The following is a 20,564-nucleotide window of genomic DNA, read 5'->3' as shown; positions in this document are numbered from 1 at the left end:
TCTGAGGTAGAAAGGTTTTCATGTTTAATTGCTACATACAGGTAACCTAATGTTTGTAGGCTTGCTATATAAAAACCAGTAGTGTTGAGATACCTGAAGATCATCTTAGTAATTTGACCATGCTATCAAATTCTGCCATTGATCCAAAGCATGACTGATTAATGCTTCCACTTTGCTACTAACCACTATTACCAAGACTGTTATACTATGGTTGCCCAGCACTCATCCTGTATACGATTTTTAAGTTACCTTATTTTATGAAGAGTGGCTGAACAGTCACTTCATAGTATTTATTTAAAAGAACATATACATCTCATACCTCGTCATTTAAGGGCAGCTATCACTCTCATTCCCCATTACTCACCTGGATCTAATTCAGGGAGAGTGATTTTCATCTTCCCTCAGCATGTGAATGTATATGGTATCAATAATGTAATATCTGAAATTGTTCTCCATAATCTAGTTAAGTTAAGGGTGTAATTAAAGACTTCCCCTAATTTCTAATATCTCCTTTAAACTTTAACATTGTCCTTGTCCTATATAGCATGTGAATGTATATGGTATCAATAATGTAATATCTGAAATGGTTCTCCATAATCTAGTTAAGTTAAGGGTGTAATTAAAGACTTCCCCTAATTTCTAATATCTCCTTTAAACTTTAACATTGTCCTTGTCCTATATAGCATGTGAATGTATATGGTATCAATAATGTAATATCTGAAATGGTTCTCCATAATCTAGTTAAGTTAAGGGTGTAATTAAAGACTTCCCCTAATTTCTAATATCTCCTTTAAACGTTAACATTGTCCTTGTCCTATATAGCATGTGAATGTATATGGTATCAATAATGTAATATCTGAAATGGTTCTCCATAATCTAGTTAAGTTAAGGGTGTAATTAAAGACTTCCCCTAATTTCTAATATCTCCTTTAAACTTTAACATTGTCCTTGTCCAATACAGCATGTGAATGTATATGGTATCAATAATGTAATATCTGAAATGGTTCTCCATAATCTAGTTAAGTTAAGGGTGTAATTAAAGACTTCCCCTAATTTCTAATATCTCCTTTAAACTTTAACATTGTCCTTGTCCTATATAGCATGTGAATGTATATGGTATCAATAATGTAATATCTGAAATGGTTCTCCATAATCTAGTTAAGTTAAGGGTGTAATTAAAGACTTCCCCTAATTTCTAATATCTCCTTTAAACTTTAACATTGTCCTTGTCCTATATAGCATGTGAATGTATATGGTATCAATAATGTAATATCTGAAATGATTCTCCATAATCTAAGTAAGTTAAGAATGCAATTAAAGACTTCTCCAAATTTCTAATATCTCCTTTAAACTTTAACATTGTCCTTGTCCTATACTGAACGAAATACAATTCAGTAAAGCGATGCTTCCAATAGTTTATTCAAAGCCTCATCAATGCTGGTGGAAAGTGGTGTACTGCTTATCTGTATTGTGATGTCATCATCACCAGCACTGTGATGATGTTCAATAAAAGGTCTCTATTCAACACTAAACTTAATCTGGTCTTAAACTGCACGCAGATTTTGAACATATTAAAACTGTGGATTAAGTCTGAGTATTAATCTAGATGCATGCTCCATAAGCACAAGATATGGTCATAGGTTTTATTCTTGACTAAGAGTGAACTTTACACTTACTTTCTTAAGCACCAGATATGAAGAAAGAAATGTTTAAAAACAACCAGCATTATAAAACATGTGTTGGCTGTTCACGGTCAAAGCACTAGACAGCAATGATTTAAACAATTATAAGTAATCGGTTACTAAACAGTAAAAAGCTCTAACAGCCAAATTATTTAACACTGCCCAGTAACTAGGTAGGGTCAGTGCCTACAATGATTCTAGTATGAACCTAGAATTGAAATGTTCATTTTTAAAATGCTATATATATATCCAGGGGCATAGCTTCCATATACGCAGGTACACAGCTGCGTACCACCTGAGATTACAAATATATTTTTTTTTTTATATGACGTAAATGAGTGTATGCTCAGCCAATAGCATTTTATTCCATCGTCGAAATAGTCTGTGTACCACCTGAAAATCCCAAGCTAGGCCCCTGTATATTCATTTACTTCAATTTGAAAAAAAACATTGCAAGATAATGCAACATAAATCACACGAAGCACAGTTTCAACATCCTGTTCAATGTGTTCAAGTATATATATATCTTATTGTTAATTTGAAAAAGGCAATATGCCGAAACATTTAATTATTAAATAACTGAACTGTTGGTAGTAGTTTTATTATTATATTTTTTCAAAAATTATATATATTACATTTTGACAGACATTTTTATTGTGTTGCTGAGTTGTACTAAATGTGGCCCTATGTTCAGTAACAGCAAGCAAAACTAACATTTGTGAACTATTTGAATGGTCCCCACTGTGGCTATTTGGTTTACTGTGAAGTGCATAATCCAGTGTAGTGGACATTTTTCTGCTCTGTCTGGCTAATCACAGCCCATTATACTTTCACTGCTAACTTCAAAATTTCATCTGGAAATTGGCATATATCGCGTTTTGGAAATGAAGAGGTTTTGTAAAGATAAGATATTGTTATGAGTGTAATAATCTCCTCAATGACATTGTTTTTAGTTACTAGAAATGTTAAATAAAAAAATAAAAATACATGTATTTCCATATGGCAATGATACAAAAACATGTATTGATGATATTTCATAAAAAAATTAATTTAAACATTATTTTTAATATCAATTAATATTATATCAAAAAATAAAAGAATTTCATTTTGAATCAAATGTTACTGTTCTTGGACTAAAAGTTGCTTAAAATAATTTATTTCTAAAGGTAACAACTGCATGCTGTTAATTTCATTATAAAACAATTTTAAAAAATGAATGTCATTATTCAAAATGCAATTATCTGTTCTTGACAACAGTTGGTGGGTGGACAAGTGAGTGGGAGAGGCATAAAATATGTTATTATCAAGGTGCAATATAAAGTAGAGTAGATAACTGCATCAAAAAATCATTAACACAAGAATCGATCTAATATTAAAATCTGAGTTATAACAAAAACAACACACACTTTCCTGAAATATCACATGAAACATATCACATTTTATTATCAGCTGACCCACTTATTACCACCACAGTAACCAAGTCATCAGTTTAAAATCGCAATCTCTTGCTAATTAAAATTTGAGACGGTCACATACAAAAATGAGCAATTCAGACATACATATAAAAATTAATTTTGTAATAAAATCATGCAGTATCACATATTATTCATTACTTTTCAACTTTCAAAATGATTCAAAATAAATAAGTGAATTTTTAATGACACCCCCCAAAAAAGACATCGGCTATTCAGTGTTTTCAACTTTCAATTGCAACAGTAGTATACTACATGTAGTTTTAGTTGCAGTATTACTAGTATTAGCAATAGTACTAGTATTGAACCACTGGATGGTATTAAACCACTGGATGGTATTAAACCACTGGATGATATTAAACCACTGGGATGGTATTAACACCACTGGATGGTATTAACACCACTGGATGGTATTGAACCACTGGATGATATTAAACCCCTGGATGGTATTAAACCACTGGATGGTACTAAATCACTGGATGGTATTAAACCACTGGATGGTATTAAACCCCTGGATGATATTAAACCACTGGATGGTATTAAACTGATTTAAAACACTGACATGTAAATCGCTATGACCATATCAAACCAATGGACTGCATTAAAATATTTGTCTGCTAGATTGGAGGCTAGGTCAATTATATACAACTGGAAGTAATCATTAAATGTTTATTTGTTTATGTGGCATTTAAATAACTTAAGTTCCTCATACCTTTACCAATGCTATGTTTTTAAGCTTGCTTCCTTGGGATATCTCCACAATCCATTCTTATACTAAAATTTTGACATTCAATTACACAACTATTTGGGCCTAAATTATTTGTATATGTATTAATTAATTTTAATATTTGAGTTGGCTTTAATTAGATTTTTTTCTTCTAATTTTTATTATTATTAATGCTTACCTAGTGCTAGTACAACAATGCTATATGACACCGAGGATATGACTCAGGGTCGTATAGCATTGTTGTTGTGCTAGCACAGTAAGCTGAACAAGACTATTGATAAAGACATGAGCATTAATTAGAAAAGAAAATATGTGTGAGCATTAATTCACAAAAATGTGTTATTATTAATGCCAAAAAATGTGGACATTAATTCACAAACTGTCGGTATTAATTCACAAACTGTCAGTATTAATTCACAAAAACTGGGCATTAATTTTCAAAACTGTTAACATTCATTTATAAAATTGTATGGGCATTAAATTGCAAAACTGTGTGCACAGTAGATAAAAAAACTGCATTGGCATTAATTTGTAAAACTGAGTGTTGGGGTTAGTTCACAAACTTATTTTGTCATAAAACCTCTCGATATTTGATGTGTTAATCCATAATGTCGTGTAAACATTAATCCACAAAACTTTGTGATCATTAAATGTCATCAGTAACTTTTAAGAGGCCATTCAGTAATTACATAACACTCTGTTGGGGGAGGGCCATCATGAGATTCCTTACAAAATGTTATAGGGAGTAATGAGGTGTGTGTGTGTGTGTGTGTGTGTGTGTGTCAAGAATTACATTAATGTTTTCAAAGCAATTGTCTCAATTTTATTTATGAAGTAAAAAAGTAGCAGTTATTGTCAATTTGTTCTTTAACAGGTATCTAGAATTTATTAACAAGTAAAAACACAAATAGAAAATCTTACAATATTGGTCCAGTTGTAACATTACGACAGATTATAGAGGAATCAGGGTAGGGTGATACTAGTGAACATCACATGTATAATTTTAGAGGAAGAACTCCTTAGCATTACAAAATGTTACATGGGGGAGGCAGGTATAGAAATGAGTTATGTAATTGTTGAATGGTCCCTAAAACCAGAAGGAAAGTGGAACAATCAGAAGTTAGTCATTTTGAATTTGGATGGTAATAAAACTTTGTCTTTAAACAGCAACCAATTTCAATTCCAAACAGACCAATACCAGCTTCAGTTCCACAAAAGAATCACTTTCAGTTTCAAAAGAAGAACCAGTTTCAGTTCAGGAAAAGAACCAATACCAGTTTTAGTTCCAAAGAAGAACCAATACCAGTTTCAGTTCCAAAGAACAAATACCAGTTTTAGTTCCAAAGAAGAACCAATACCAGTTTCAGTTCCAGAGAAGAACCAACATCAGTTTCAGTTCCAAAGAACCAACATCAGTTTCAATTCCATAGCAGAACCAATACCAGTTTCAATTCCATAGCAGAACCAATACCAGTTTCAGTTCCAAAAAAACTAATACTGGTTTAAGTTCCAAAGTGGAACCCGTTTAACATTCAGGGTCACATAAACACCACAACATCATCATTACAATGAACAAGCAAATGACACAATGAACATGATTTCATGAGTTTATCACAAGAGAATCATCAACAAGGTTGTTAGATGTATCCTTGCACATGCATGTGATGTGATGAAGTATGCACATGCATAGAATAGACTTTGATAGACTTACCTTTGTTTACTATAGGGAACACAGACGGCACAAGAAAAAACAATAGATAACACATTATCGACTGCACAGTCCATTCATGCTGCCCAATAACATACAGAGAAGCTTAGTGTGGCATACTCCACATAGATAGAGGTTACAATTCAATATAGAAAACTTAGGTGACATTTAGTGTGTTCAACAATGGCACAACATTGGTGGACTATTCCAGGATGTAAATATATAAATTTTAAAATATTGGAAGAAAAAAATTGTTAATGCCATCACAGGTAAAACTTAATACCCTTTTGTTTCAAATGAAAATAAATATTGGCTATACTGGAAGAGAACCATTAATTATCTATTTTTTTTAACATCAATTGAAATAAAGTTTCTAAGAACCAAATAAAAGGACTCAAATAAAGTGCAAAGTTTGTAAATGGTTGAAATTTGACAAAGATGATGACCTCAATAAACTGTTTAAAAATGGCCAAAAGTAATTTCTTGAAAATTATTTCATTTTTTCCTTCATTATTGCTAAACAGTATACTGTGTACAATACATGTACAAGAATTGTTTTCTGTGAGTATATTTTAATAAATTCTTTTACAATATTCAAGTTTAACATTTCTGGAGCATAATTTTTTTTAGAATGATTACTAACCAGAATAGTCCATTTTCAGTTACATTGTGTGGTGTGTGAAACATGTAATTATCACATAGAGAAATATACAACAAGAAATAAACAAACCCAACTTCAATTACTATTCTATTGAAATGTGATGCCCTAGCACTGTCTATTCAGCTGCTGTTAGGTGTCCATCATATTGTAGTTTTGACACCTAATCTACACAATTAGAGGAAAAACCTGCTGCAGCCACATGGGCTACTTATGGTTTAGTTAAATGATGCATAATTAAAAAACTATAGTATTGTATGTATGTATGTTGTGTTGTGTTGTGTTGTGTTGTGTTGTGTTGTGTTGTGTTGTGTTGTGTGGTGTGGTGTGGTGTGGTGTGGTGTGGTGTGGTGTGTGTGTGTGTGTGTGTGTGTGTGTGTGAGAGAGAGAGAGAGAGAGAGAGAGAGAGAGAGAGAGAGAGAGAGAGAGAGAGAGAGAGAGAGAGAGAGAGAGAGAGAGAGAGAGAGAGAGAGAGAGAGAGAGAGAGAGAGAAATTTGTTGTTTTAAGTTAAACAATACAAGGACATCCCATACCACACAAAACAAACAACATCCTATCAAAGATCAAATAAACCACATATATACACAACTGAACATATGATGGCATTTACTGAGCATGAACAACATAAACCAAATTTTGTTGCTTGAAATTACAAAGTATTTATAACCAACTCGCCACCTACCATCAAATCCAACCATCGCTAATAGTTTAGTTTCATCACTCTTTCATTAAACATATTTAGCAACTATCACTTAATACTTCGCAACAACACAATAACTCAACTACACATCTGTCTGAACACTAACCTAACTTTGTATCTTAATAAGACATCAGGAACTGAAGTAAGCATGTGCGCCAGTTAACTCATAGTCATATAAAACCTGGTGACCTATATAGGTTATGACAACTTTTATTAAGTGACAATTCCTGTATAACATTCACTAATAAATCCATTCTCATACACACACAGACACACACACACACACACAATGATTCATAAAAGTCCGCATCAGTGTTGCTTTTTTAACAAATCTTTGTTGGTCATTGCTATCATAATTCTCATGGTACATACTGTTATGTGCACCTTTAACTGCTGCCAACTGTATGGTGTCAAACGGTGTGGTTATGTTTAACTATGGCCATGATTAAATGCTTAACCCTAAGTCAGTGCATGAGTAAATTGATGTGATTTCATACAAAAACAAAATTCAGGAACAAAAGGTGAAAATCAAACAAAATGTTGTAAGCAACAGAATTTGAATATACTAAACTTGCTGTGTTCATCTGACTTCTGCCCTTTGTATGTTATGTCACACACTTACTTGCTGACAGAGTGATTTTAAAATAGTACTATGATCAAACCCTATTGTAGAATATGAACAAATGCTCCAAGTTAGTTCACTACTAGCCAGGTTGCTTGTGAAACTGTTAATAAATAGATTGTCCAGTTAGGTTTTAAATAAAACTCAATAAATTTGATTACACAATATGGAGAATGAGTATCTGTTAAAATGTTTCATAGCAAGAACCGATTAAGACAAAAACTTAATTTAAACTTTTATAATTCAAGATTTTATTCATATACAACTAAACAAATTGCTGGCTTTGTCAACATCTGTCATTTCGTAACAACTGCTTCATCCCAGTTCAAACATTCTAACAAATTTGATTTCAAGTCAACACAGCAAAGCATTGTACCCAGTCCATTTGGCTGTTATAAGCATGTAGTAGCCGTTCAACATTAAAAATCTTCACCTAATTCAGTACGTTAAACCAATACATTGTATATTCTTTTCAACAACTTGATGCATTTCTCAGTTAAATCGGTGTAGCCTTTAAAAATTAATCAAGATGATGGTTTCATCCAAGACTATCAATGTCAACTTTGATTTTATTGGTCTTAAGCATCATTCTATTTTAGGTACATTATACCATACACATCAGTTTGTGCCCTGTCAAGTGTTTTTGAATACTCATTTCATATAAACAATTAAATGACAATATTCATCTGATATTCCATTAGTGGCTTTATATGCATAATGTTTTGTAAAACATAACAATATAAGATATAAATATACAGGGATGGAGATGGGTTTTCCTCCATCCCAACCAGTGCCTCATGACTGGTACATCAAAGGCCAAGGTATGTACTATCCTGTCCATAGGAAGGTATATATGAAATATCCCTTCATCATTAAGAGTAACGTATATGGTTTCCTTTTTCTTTATTGACTACATGTTAAAATAACAATATATTAAGACACTAACTAGACATAATGTAAAATGTGCCGAGGTGTCATTAGACCAATTTATTATTCCTTTCCTTTATCATATATACATGTATATATATTTTTTTACATATACATATAAAGTAACAGGACAAACAGAGCTGATGTACTGAAACACAGTCAAAGCAATTATCCAATAAAAGGTTTGTCGCGTTTAATGATATCACTAGAGCACGTTAATTAATCAATCATTGGTATTGGATGTTAGATATTTGGTAAACAGTTTTAGAGAGGAAAACCGCTACATTTTTCCATTAGTAGCAAAGGATCTTTTATATGCACTTTTCCACAGACAAAAAGGCACATACAATGGCCTTTGACCAGTTGTGGTGCACTGGTTGGAAGGAGAAAAAACAAATCTATTCAATGAATACACCAAGGTGGTTCGATCCTGAGATGCAAGCACTTCAGGTGACCGCTCAACCCACTGAGCTAAATCCCCTCCCCCAGTAATACAAAGACATCTTGCACCTCTTGATTCAAGAATCCACAGAAATGAGAATGAACAAAAAACAATGACTAAATAAACTAATTAACTGAGACCTTCATAGGATATTAATTAGTTTAGTGGAAGTCAAAGAAAGAATTGTGAGACTGGGTGTTTTGTGCGACAGTCAGGACTAAGGACTAATTCAATGATAAATCGCATAGGAGATCAACTACCATTACTGATTCGTAAAATATTGGCTAGCTAATGCTATTTTGTAACTGTTAAATCTTGGAACAATAATGGCCAACATATTTGTTTTTTTAATAAAGACGTATTGCGAAATATTAAAAAAAGAGTTTGTACAATTAAAACTACAGTACAAGGAATGAAGTAAACTCCCACACAAACAATACATGAAGAAAACTCCATATGACCAAACCAGATAGATGGTAACAGAACTATAGAAGTCCAAAATGAGACCATTGAAGCAATACAGATGTTACCCCATTTACAAAAACATATAAACAGTGTGAAACTAGAAGACAGGGGACATCATACATATAACACCGTATATAATATTTCAAAATCTCAAAGCAAAAACTCACTTGAAAAATTTCTTGTAGCCAGCATTGTGGTCAAGATGGCACCCTAAAATAAAAAGAAGAATAGAATAATCATATTTTAATTAATAAAGACGAGAATGCAATAAGATTCATGAACTTAAAGGTAGGGTCAACTTAAACAAGAGCCTTATGTATTGGAAAGATACATACTCGGACCACCAACATATACTGACACTTTAGCAAATGAAAAACGCGTAATTTTAGAGTTAATAAAAAACCAGGATTATTCCTGCTAACTGGGGGCAGCCATTTTGTTTTGTTTTTGTTACGTCCGGTGGGATAGCTTGGGGCAAAGTGACGTCAGCTCCTTACCATCTCTTGTATGTACAGTGTAAACAAAAGCAGTAATTTTCGACAAGGCGCTTCTCTATGATCAACCTGACTTGTAAAACAGCATAAATGATGCAATAATATAATAAACTATTTAACTAAATATATTTCAAGTTGCATTAACGGAACAAAATGGGGTTATAGTATTTTTCTCTGTTAAATAATCCAAAGGAAAAATATACACTATTAGGCCTATTGATATGCTACACTGGAGCAAAAATGACAACCTACAATACCCAAGTGATAATTTTCTTTTCTTTGGGACTACGTAATTGGTCAGTTCTGTGATTTTAGATGGAAAAGTCTACTTAATCAATAGTTTTACAGAACTATTTACAGTAATAAACCATGTCCATTACCATTTTAGGGGCGACAGGTAATATTCCACAATACCGATATGTATTTTTGTGTCTAGACAGCATTAATTAATTGGCTTGTCTGGTTACAAATCAAATACACACCTGCCAATCAGGAATCACAGGTAGAAGCAACTAACAGCATAGACCAATTAACTAAGAAAACACTCCGTGTATCATTTCAGTGCATAGGTTAATGCATGGACAAAACATTGTTAATTATTTCGACTTGATGTGTAGCCACTTTGACAATGGTATTTTATTTTGTATTGAAAAATAATATATATAGTGCTGAATAAACTTATTGCTAGCTTACTGGGATGTGTATTATTACAGAACATTGCAATGTAGGACTATTTATCATCCCGCAAAAACCAGGTAGATTGTGTTTCTCAAGTTCTAAGGCTCATTCCTGACGTTACGTGTTAAGTATTACGTAACCACCAGCTCGCCAGAGGGCGTACTCACTGAGATGGTACAAAATGGCTGCGCCCGTTATATATAATAGCCGTCACATTTAACAGTTTTATTAATTAACTATACAATTATACTTGTTGATACTAAGAAATAATGTGCATTATATATCGTTAAATATGCATAAAAGGCCAAATGCCTTAACTGTCCCTTCCTTTAATACATGGAACAACTTTGATATGATACTAATGATCATGCTCAGATTAGAATCATGATATCAGTGTTCAGCAAATGTTTGAGAAAGTCAGACCGGCCTCGGTTGCGCAGTGGTTAAGCCATCGGACTACAGGCTGCTAGGTACAGAGTTCACAGCCCGGTACTGGCTCCAAACCAGAGCGAGTTCTTAAGGGCTCAATGGGTAGGTGTAAGGCCACTACACCCTCTTCTCTCTCACTAACCAACTAACAACTAATCCACTATCGTGGACAGACAGCCCAGATATCAGAGGTGTGTGCCCAAGACAGCGTGCTTGAACCTTAATTGGCATAAGGACAAAAATAAGTTGCAATGACTGAATGAATGAAATGAGAAAGTCACTAGCCCTTACAGAAGCTTTGCCCTATGTATTATAGTAATACAGTTGATAATTTCCAATAGCCCAGCCCAAAACTTCACTACCCAGGACCGAGGGCTTTGTCGAACCCTGATTAGTTCTCAATATCTGAACTGGAAATGTATATTAAAGAGACTGTCCTGAGTTTTCTGTCATTGTTATATTTTCAACGACTAATAAAAATATTTTAACGACTAAAATTACAAAATAAACATATATTTTGTTCAGAATATGTTTATTCCATGTGTTTCTGGTTGTTCTAATGTCTAAAAGTAGCCTAAACTGGATTTGGCCTCCCAATAATTTTGCACAGAAAAAAAAAATATATATTACCGTATATCTTCGCCTATAAGTCGAATTTGTTTCACCCAAAAATTATTTTATATCTTGGGGGGTTGACTTATAAGAGGGTAAAAAAATTTCACCAAAAAATATTACAGTTTTGGGGATTATTTTACAAGTTTTATTGTTGAAGTATGCCATGTATTTATACTAAAATATGTTAATTTGACACATTTATTTTTTATAACCTATTTTTATTGGCATTAGAACGGTTTTGGTTATGCGAAAAGGCGTGTGATCTCACTCACATGCCAAGACAACAGTCCACTTAGTTAAATTAAAAGTCATCACTAATAGCAAAAATATAAACAATACTAACTACCTGTTGCCTGAGTTTATTTTGAAATCTGGTCACTGGCATTAATGGTTGTTCAAACAATGTTTTGTCGGTGATTAATTTCATGAATATTACTGAGCCTTAAAATAGACTGATCTCTGCAGTTCACTAAAGCAATAGGGACACACATCATTTGGTACAAAAACCAGTGTACTTTCCAGAGTACATGTATTAATATGGCGGCAAAACGTGATACTTTTAGTTTTATCGTAGTGATCTGTTGTCAGTGTTTATAAATAAAGTTGTCGTCTGTGCACAAAACCATCTGTACAGTGCCATACAGTAACAGTCAAACAGCTTTCACTCTCTACTAAGGGAATATTTTGTTTTGATGCTATGTAATAATGATAGTTTGATTGGAATAGTCTTGATTATATTGCGATGTACAAAACGTGAAAACCGAAGTTTGTAAAATAATTTTCAAATATTGTTCATTATTGTTCTCATGTGCTGAAAATAAGAAATATTTCAATATTTATTAGTTGTTTTTCATGGGTCGACTTATAAACGGGTCAATAAAAAAAAAAGTTTTCAGGGCTTGAAATTAGGGACTCGACTTATAGCCGAGATCGACTTACAGGCGAAGATATACGGTAAGCTATAGAGTGAAGTTTAGCCTTGTACACACACTAGAATGACCAGAAATGCATTTGATATACAGCCACTGATATTCTATGCAGAAAAAAGATTTAATATGCAACTGTAGTCATCAAAATGTCTGTTAGTCAGCAACATCTTAACCCAAGACTTTCCCTTTAACTATCTTCACAGGAAAAAGGAATCGTAAAATTAACTCCCCTTGGGTAAAATGGGAGCACGACACTAGTAGCCTTTCACACTAAAATGTAAAAGCATCAAATCAGTTCTTCTTATTTAACAAAACACATATGTATTATATGTAGCTTTCTTGAGACATTGGCAGCTTATCAAAAATAGCCACTTTGAACATGTCTGACAGCCTTCATATCAGTATAACACTAAGCAATAAAGCTGTCAATTAGCTATGGATAAGAAAAAAAAGACCCCCTCCTCTCCAAAGAAAAAAGAGACTATAAAATGTTAATTTACCTCTTCTGAATGACCACCTGAATCATCCCTGTCATAATCATTATTATCCATTCCTAACTTTGTCGCAACAAAGTGTAAAAAAACACCTGTAATACACTGACATACACTCCACATCCATGCATAAGCTGACAGTAGACTTATGGTACACTGCAAATATTCCACCACAAACAATCTAGGATCTTATATCACTTTGTTACCCAATGACAGAATTATAACATGGGCTTCAATAGGCTTCCAATATTTAATCTTTTAAGTGTATTCATCCATGAGAAATAGAACACTGAAGCTATAGGTAAGCTGTAACTGCACGCCACAACCCCCTCAAACTGTTTTGTTGATATTATCACATTGATTAGATATCTTACCCGTGTCAATGACAATCACACGACCCAATTCTTTTTTAAAGTAGTTAAAACTTAAACACAGCAATGGTTTCAAAAGCTGTGGTTTAGCCAACTATAGATTCTAAGACGTCAACAATATTTTAATTTGTTTAGCTCTCATCCAGTAGGAATTCTGTTACCTACATTTTGTGAAATAAAGAATTGCCTAATACACCTTTTATACTATATTTATTTATGCACATACATGTACTGCAAATATTTAACCAAATGATAAGAAAATATATGGTGATAAAGGGGCACCTTGATGACAGCCTCTCACATTTGTGAACAATTAACAATATTAACATTTTCCAGCTTTTATACAAGTGTAGAAACATATATAAATCTTTTAATACCTTTACCAAATTCTGTTGAATAAAAGACAAATGAGTTGGAATCAAATGATGTTGAAATTTAATGAACTGAAGTAGCCCTGGAATATTATGTGTTTTAGTCAAAGCCACATCATACACAATTGGAACGACAAAACCGTACTGCCATATCAGAATCATAACTCTGCACAAGGCAGAGTCAAAGCGATATTAAGCAAAGTCATGAATTTTTCCATGATCCACTATCTTACAAGGATTGCCACTGCCCTAGGAGATCTATGTTTCATCCCTCCTGCACCACCCATAGGAAGACTACCACACCCGAGACTAGCTTAGAAAACCCAAACTTGCACAGAATAGAACTCAATGGAATATATACAGCTGTGAAGGCATGCACTCCTGAATCACTATCAAAATAGTGATGATATCAGGTGTTTGCAAAAGGTGAGCATATCCTGCCCCACCGGTGGCACCCATATTTGAGCACAACCTACAGCCATCAAGTCCATAGTTAAAATGTACTGGATTTTCTCAAAAAGCAGGGATTCTAGTAGACCCACTCCCATAGCTAGTGATATTCAATGTTGGGCTAATAAATAACTACTATTGCCATGCCCGACGGCTAGTGAAAACTAAACTATCAAATGTTGCAGTTATGTCTATTTTATAAATATGAATATCTTGACCCCATCTCAACCCCCAATGTTAGTGTTTTTAAGCTTTATCTCCCACTTTAGGTGACATATCTGATTATTACTACTATTTAGTAAAATTGTATTAACTTAAAGTAAAGTAGGGCTAGAGAAGTTTTAATCATGGCTAGTAAATTTAAAAAATCAATGATCCCATGGCTAGTGGATTAAAACATTTTTCTACAAGGCCTGCAAAAAGGATGAAAAGACATGTACAAGGTCAAAATAGGTCATTTTAATCAGTGATGAACATTTGTTATTTCCTATATATCACAGGGCTCGAAATGCAGTGTTAGTACATGCACCGGTGCATGCTAATTTTTGCGTGTGCATGTAACTTTTAAAACTGGGTGCACGCGGTGCATGCTAATATTTTTCAAGTACTGTGTATTGCGTATACTAGTATCCTGTTGTCTACCAGATTCAGACTCAAGTTGTTGAATTTTGCGTATGCATTTTGTAATCTGTTCGCCACATGAAAACGATAACTTTTATCTTATAGGCGCATCCATTTTGTATCCCATAATCCTACTTACAACAATGGCGCCCTTTCGGTCATTTCCGTGAAATATATTTGCGAAAATTGCCGGCAATATTTCGGTTATATCCGTGAACGGTATTAGGGAAGGTGGTCGAGACCGACTTTGGGGTATCCACGCGCATAACACAGTTGTTGTCGTCACTGACAAATTGAACTCCACCAGATCTGTGATCAATACAAAGTACCGTAACTGCCTTGAAAATTTTTCAACCTCAGATATGGACACTTGATCAGATGATTGCGAACATGCAGGTGCGTTACTCGCATTGTTGACTCGAAGTCAGCCAGTGATTATTTCAATCGCAACTTCTCGTCAAATTCCGTAGGCTAATTTATATTATACCAACAGATCTTATCGAGTTAAAAAAGTTGATAACTTGCTTAATACAAAACACAAATATTCGTACGTTTTTGTAATAGGCCTATTATAGATTTCTGTAATGCGTTTACGTTGGGTGAAATTATCAAATTTGATCAAGAATCAGTAATAAACGCAGTTGTATAACGTTCCGGTACTGTTAAAAAATAAATATAGGTATTGCCGAATAATTCCGAATAGCTTCGTATAAAAAAAAAATCAACACTGTAATCAAGGTAATTAAAATAGTATTTTCCTCATTGTTAACAGGATTTACCGTATCTTTGGTGCATGCAGAATTTTAATGGTGCATGTAACTTTTTTTTCAGCATGCACCTGGTGCATATAGATTTTTTTTTTCATTTCTAGCATCAGTAGTAGTATCAGTATACTACTTTGATACTCATTTCTCTCATCCTCAGGTATATAAGACAGAGCTATCCCATGAAAGAAAGCTATGTAAGAAATTTCTATCCCACATGGGATATCATACGCTTGCATTTAACATGACGTCGTTGGTAATATATGACATCATAATAATGTGAGATGATGACGTGAAGTCATTAGACGCATTTTAAAATTAATATTTTGTTATTAAAACCTTCATTATAAAAGCTATCTTGTTAACTTGTGGTGTTACATTTTATTTAACACATGAAAGAAACATGATAAATATGATAGTGTAGTTTATTTATGATAAAATGGTCAAATAAAAAAGTTACTTGTTTGTCTATTCGTGCAAAATAATGGTTTATTTACCGAATGAATGAGAGAAAAGAACAAAAACTCCATCATATGCGGTTATGTGGGATAGAAAAATTATACCCTCAGTGGTTAAAATTCTGACCATGGGACTTGGCAAGCCTCACCCCAGGTCGAAATTTCCACCACCTCGGGTGTACTTTTTCTATCCCACATGACCACATACATGTGTATGATGGTGTCTTATATGCTTCCTCCGTATATGTTCTTTCTAAATTAACTTTTTTCCACAGGCAGAATAACACATACATGTACCATAGAATCCCTTTTGTGGGATAGGGAATAATCAAATGAAGGATATTGATCTGAAAACATGTATTGCATCACACACATTGAACATTAAAGTTTAAAGTCTGCTGTGTTTAACAACACCAGTAGAGCACATTGATTAATTAATCATTGGGTATTGGATGTCGAACATTACACATAAAGCCAGTGATTATACGTACAGTGAGGATGTTTCAACCATATGGATATAAGAATATTAACTCTTATGTATCCAGTTTAACAATAAGAAAACCAAGTTCCCAACATGAAATTTGTCATTTAGAACCTACCTTTTTCAATGATAAATGGAAAAAAACAACATCTAATATAACAGTAACTTAAATGAGTTTAATATTTTAGGGGACATCTTATTGAACCTAATTACCCTTTAAAAAAATTTACCAAAAGAACTTAATATATTTTAAATATTAAAAAACCCTTTACGATCACTGGCATTATGTTTATGACACTTTCACCAAGTTTATTTTCACTTTCACTCAATGACGAATAATCCCAACTGTCATTGTCTTCAAAGTCTGTATCATCCGTTATTTTTGGTGAATACATCCTTTAAAAACCTTTATCTTTTATTAAATAATAATGTTGAACTTGTTGTAAAAGAAATATTTTACAATTATCAAGAAAATCAAACCCATGTGCACATTATGTCATCAAGAAAAGTTCCACAAATTTAGATTGTTGTTCATTTTTTTTTTTTCAATATTGCAATAACTACTAAAATATGACCACCAGTCAAAAACATACACTGAACATTGTTATTCTACATATTCTAGCAATCACAGAATCAAGATAGATAACAGTTATTAATGTTGACAGCTGTAGTTAGAAAGACCGGTCACATCCCGACTAGTCAAAAATGGGTTTTTACATTAGTTTTGGGCATCTTGACTGTAGAGTTAAGAATTTTTGCAGTCACAGTTCAAGAAGATCTACCTCTGACTATCAATTCCGCCCAGTCATAGAATTCCACACAATACATGCTTTAATAATTTTCATACATACTTGATAGCTGCCAGTTAGAGCAGACCTGTCAACCCTCCCGGATTCCGCAGGAGACTCCCGGTATTTGATCAAGTCTCCCGCGGGAAAAACGTTTCTCCCGGGAAATCGTTATTTTCTAAGCATAAAAAAATTCAAGCTACCGTGGCTGTGTATTGACATTCAGTGTTGCCATATATAAAACTATCCAATTTAGTCCTAATAAATTGCACGAGTCTCCTCTGGGCTGTCATGCCACGACCAGAATAGGTCAGGTCCTTCTCAGGACCCTATGGACAGCCTAGGGAGACAACCAGCATCATGAAGGTCGATAAATAACGAGCTACTCTCGAACCACTAACGAGCTACACTCGATTCCTAAACCTATACTAGCTCAAACATTTACCTTTCGACCGACCGCTCAAAATTGCGCCAAAATTAATCAACAAAACTGCGCACCTTTTTCTCTTTGGTTTAAATCGCTCCACTCAAAATTCCATAGGACCACCACCCCCATCCGCCTGCTACCGATTCAATCGGACTGCTGGTACTCCCTTGCACCGGCCAGTGCAGGCGGTCCCTCCTCCTCCCCCCCCCCCCACCTTTCCTGTCTTGGACAGAAAGGCCAGCCAAGGCCGATTCTTGTGCCCACGACAGGCGTGCGCTACAACAGCTTGCTCTGAATGTGCACGTAAAACCCTTTGACCTTGACCTTGACCTAGTCCTAATAACACCTCTGACTCGTAAAATGTCTTCCCACTGGATTACATAACGCAAAGTTCTATGGCTGGAAGTGCTAGAGTAGACAGCGAACGCATGTATCAATACACACGATGTCAAAATCACATGTCAAAGGAAGACGACAGAAAGACCAATTAGCTGTATAAACAATACTTGTATCAATTAGATTTGTAGGTTTGTGCAGTAAAATGTTAGTAACAAGAGTACACTACAAGGGATTATTTTCCTACGATTAATAAATTTTGTGTTTGACATAACGTTACTCACGGAAATAGGTAAAATTCCGGTATATTTCACACGATGTCAGTAATGAGCTTTTTACGTATGATTAGTAGAAATGTTTAGTGGAAATACAATGTTTATTGCATGGTTATGGTGATTTTAAATAAGTACCACACCACTGTACGGTATTGTAGTAAAAACTGAATATTAATTTATAAGATTTAGGCCTATATAAATGTATCTTGGGTCTACTTTTCACTAAACACAAATAACGATGATGCAACCTGTAAGTGTAATACCGTAAATGTACTAATTAATGTTTAAATTTGTTAGTGTTAAGATTTTTGGATAAAAGAGTTATTTTAAAAAATATGTATTAAATTATAATAATATTTAAAAATAATTAAAACAAAATTTAATATATATATAATTTTTTATTTTTTATTATTATTATTATTATTTTTTTAATGCCAATAACTACGGTTGACAAGTATACATGACATTATGTGGTGTTCATATAACTTATTGTAGTACTTTTTAAAAAGTTGTGTTAAATCGTGTGCAGTTAAAAAATCTCCTGTTTTTTGACAAAATCTCCTGCTTTTTCAACACACACCTCCTGCTTTCTCTTGACTCAGTAATTAATCAATATCTCACAGACAGGAAAAAAGAACTGTAACTGCCTGTAACTTGAAATAACCCAGAAATGAAAAATGTCTGTTCCTTAAGGTGATAAATTCAGATCAGTATGCTGTTATTCTAATGGTTTTAATTACACAAAAAAAACCCCAAACAAATATAAAACAATCCAAGGTATACCTTACCGAAGGAAAGTCAACTTCCTTATTGCAATAATTTATTGCTTCTAGAGCAACAGTACTTGTATGCTACAAACATCAGGTAAGGTTTACTGTTATCAGTTCAATGTCCACACTATAGTGTGTGGTCTAGAACCGTGTCCAGGCACTACACACAACTGTTATCTTTCTGCTCTGCCTATTGTACCAGCTTAAATTAGTCCAGCTGCAAAAGTCTTCAGGGGAAGGGGACCAGAATCTAGTTCAGTATGAAGGGGGCCAGGTTCTAGTTCAGTATAAAGAGGGCCAGGATCTAGTTCAGTATGAAGGGGGCCAGGTTCTAGTTCAGTATAAAGAGGGCCAGGATCTAGTTCAGTATGAAGGGGGCCAGGTTCTAGTTCAGTATAAAGAGGGCCAGGATCTAGTTCAGTATGAAGGGGGCCAGGAACTAGTTCAGTATGAAGGGGGCCAAGATCTAGTTCAGTATAAGGAGGGCCAGGATCTAGTTCACTATGAAGGGGGCCAGGAACTAGTTCAGTATGAAGGGGGGCCAAGATCTAGTTCAGTATGAAGGGGGCCAAGATCTAGTTCAGTATGAAGGGGGCCAGGAACTAGTTCAGTATGAAGGGGGCCAAGATCTAGTTCAGTATAAGGAGGGCCAGGATCTAGTTCACTATGAAGGGGGCCAGGAACTAGTTCAGTATGAAGGGGGGCCAAGATCTAGTTCAGTATGAAGGGGGCCAAGATCTAGTTCAGTATAAGGAGGGCCAGGATCTAGTTCACTATGAAGGGGGCCAGGAACTAGTTCAGTATGAAGGGGGGCCAAGATCTAGTTCAGTATGAAGGGGGCCAAGATCTAGTTCAGTATGAAGGGGCCATGATCTAGTTCAGTATGGAGGGGACCAGGATCTAGTTTAGTATGAAGGGGCCATGATCTAGTTCAGTATGGAGGGGACCAGGATCTAGTTCAGTATAAAGGGGGCCAGGATCTAGTTCAGTATAAAGGGGACCAAGATCTAGTTCAGTATGAAGGGGGCCAGGATCTAGTTCAGTATGAAGGGGGCCAGGATCTAGTTTAGTATTAAGGGGACCAGGATCTAGTTCAGTATGGAGGGGGCCATGATCTAGTTAAGTATAAAGGGGGCCAGGATCTAGTTGAGTATAAAGGGGGCCAGGATCTAGTTCAGTATGAAGGGGGCCAGGATCTAGTTCAGTATGGAGGGGACCAGGATCTAGTTCAGTATGAAGGGGCCATGATCTAGTTCAGTATGGAGGGGACCAGGATCTAGTTCAGTATAAAGGGGGCCAGGATCTAGTTCAGTATAAAGGGGACCAAGATCTAGTTCAGTATGAAGGGGGCCAGGAACTAGTTCAGTATGAAGGGGGCCAAGATCTAGTTCAGTATGAGGGGGGCCAAAATC

General features: G+C 34.6%; 2 protein-coding genes across 11 annotated transcripts in view; both read right to left on the bottom strand.

The window, feature by feature from the left end:
• The window catches only part of LOC121379308 (solute carrier family 43 member 3-like), a 340,851-nt gene that overhangs the window by 64,811 nt on the left and 255,476 nt on the right, over positions 1-20,564 (bottom strand). The gene's annotated exons all lie outside the window — the stretch shown is intronic.
• The window catches only part of LOC121379310 (calcium/calmodulin-dependent protein kinase type II subunit delta-like), a 218,992-nt gene that overhangs the window by 50,901 nt on the left and 147,527 nt on the right, over positions 1-20,564 (bottom strand). For 5 of the 8 annotated variants that reach the window (XM_041507866.1, XM_041507869.1, XM_041507872.1 and 2 more), the window contains 2 exons: positions 9,572-9,614; positions 5,593-5,601 (listed from right to left, as the gene is read on the bottom strand). In XM_041507866.1, coding sequence (XP_041363800.1) covers positions 5,593-5,601; positions 9,572-9,614 — 52 coding nt within the window. The remainder of the gene's footprint in view (positions 1-5,592; positions 5,602-9,571; positions 9,615-20,564) is intronic. The other 3 variants (XM_041507867.1, XM_041507873.1, XM_041507871.1) reach the window with 1 other exon arrangement.

This window comes from Gigantopelta aegis, chromosome 8 (assembly GCF_016097555.1).
Source record: "Gigantopelta aegis isolate Gae_Host chromosome 8, Gae_host_genome, whole genome shotgun sequence".
NCBI lineage: Eukaryota > Metazoa > Mollusca > Gastropoda > Neomphalida > Peltospiridae > Gigantopelta > Gigantopelta aegis.
Note: the sequence above shows the minus strand (reverse complement) of the source record. Positions and strands in the feature narration are given on the sequence as shown.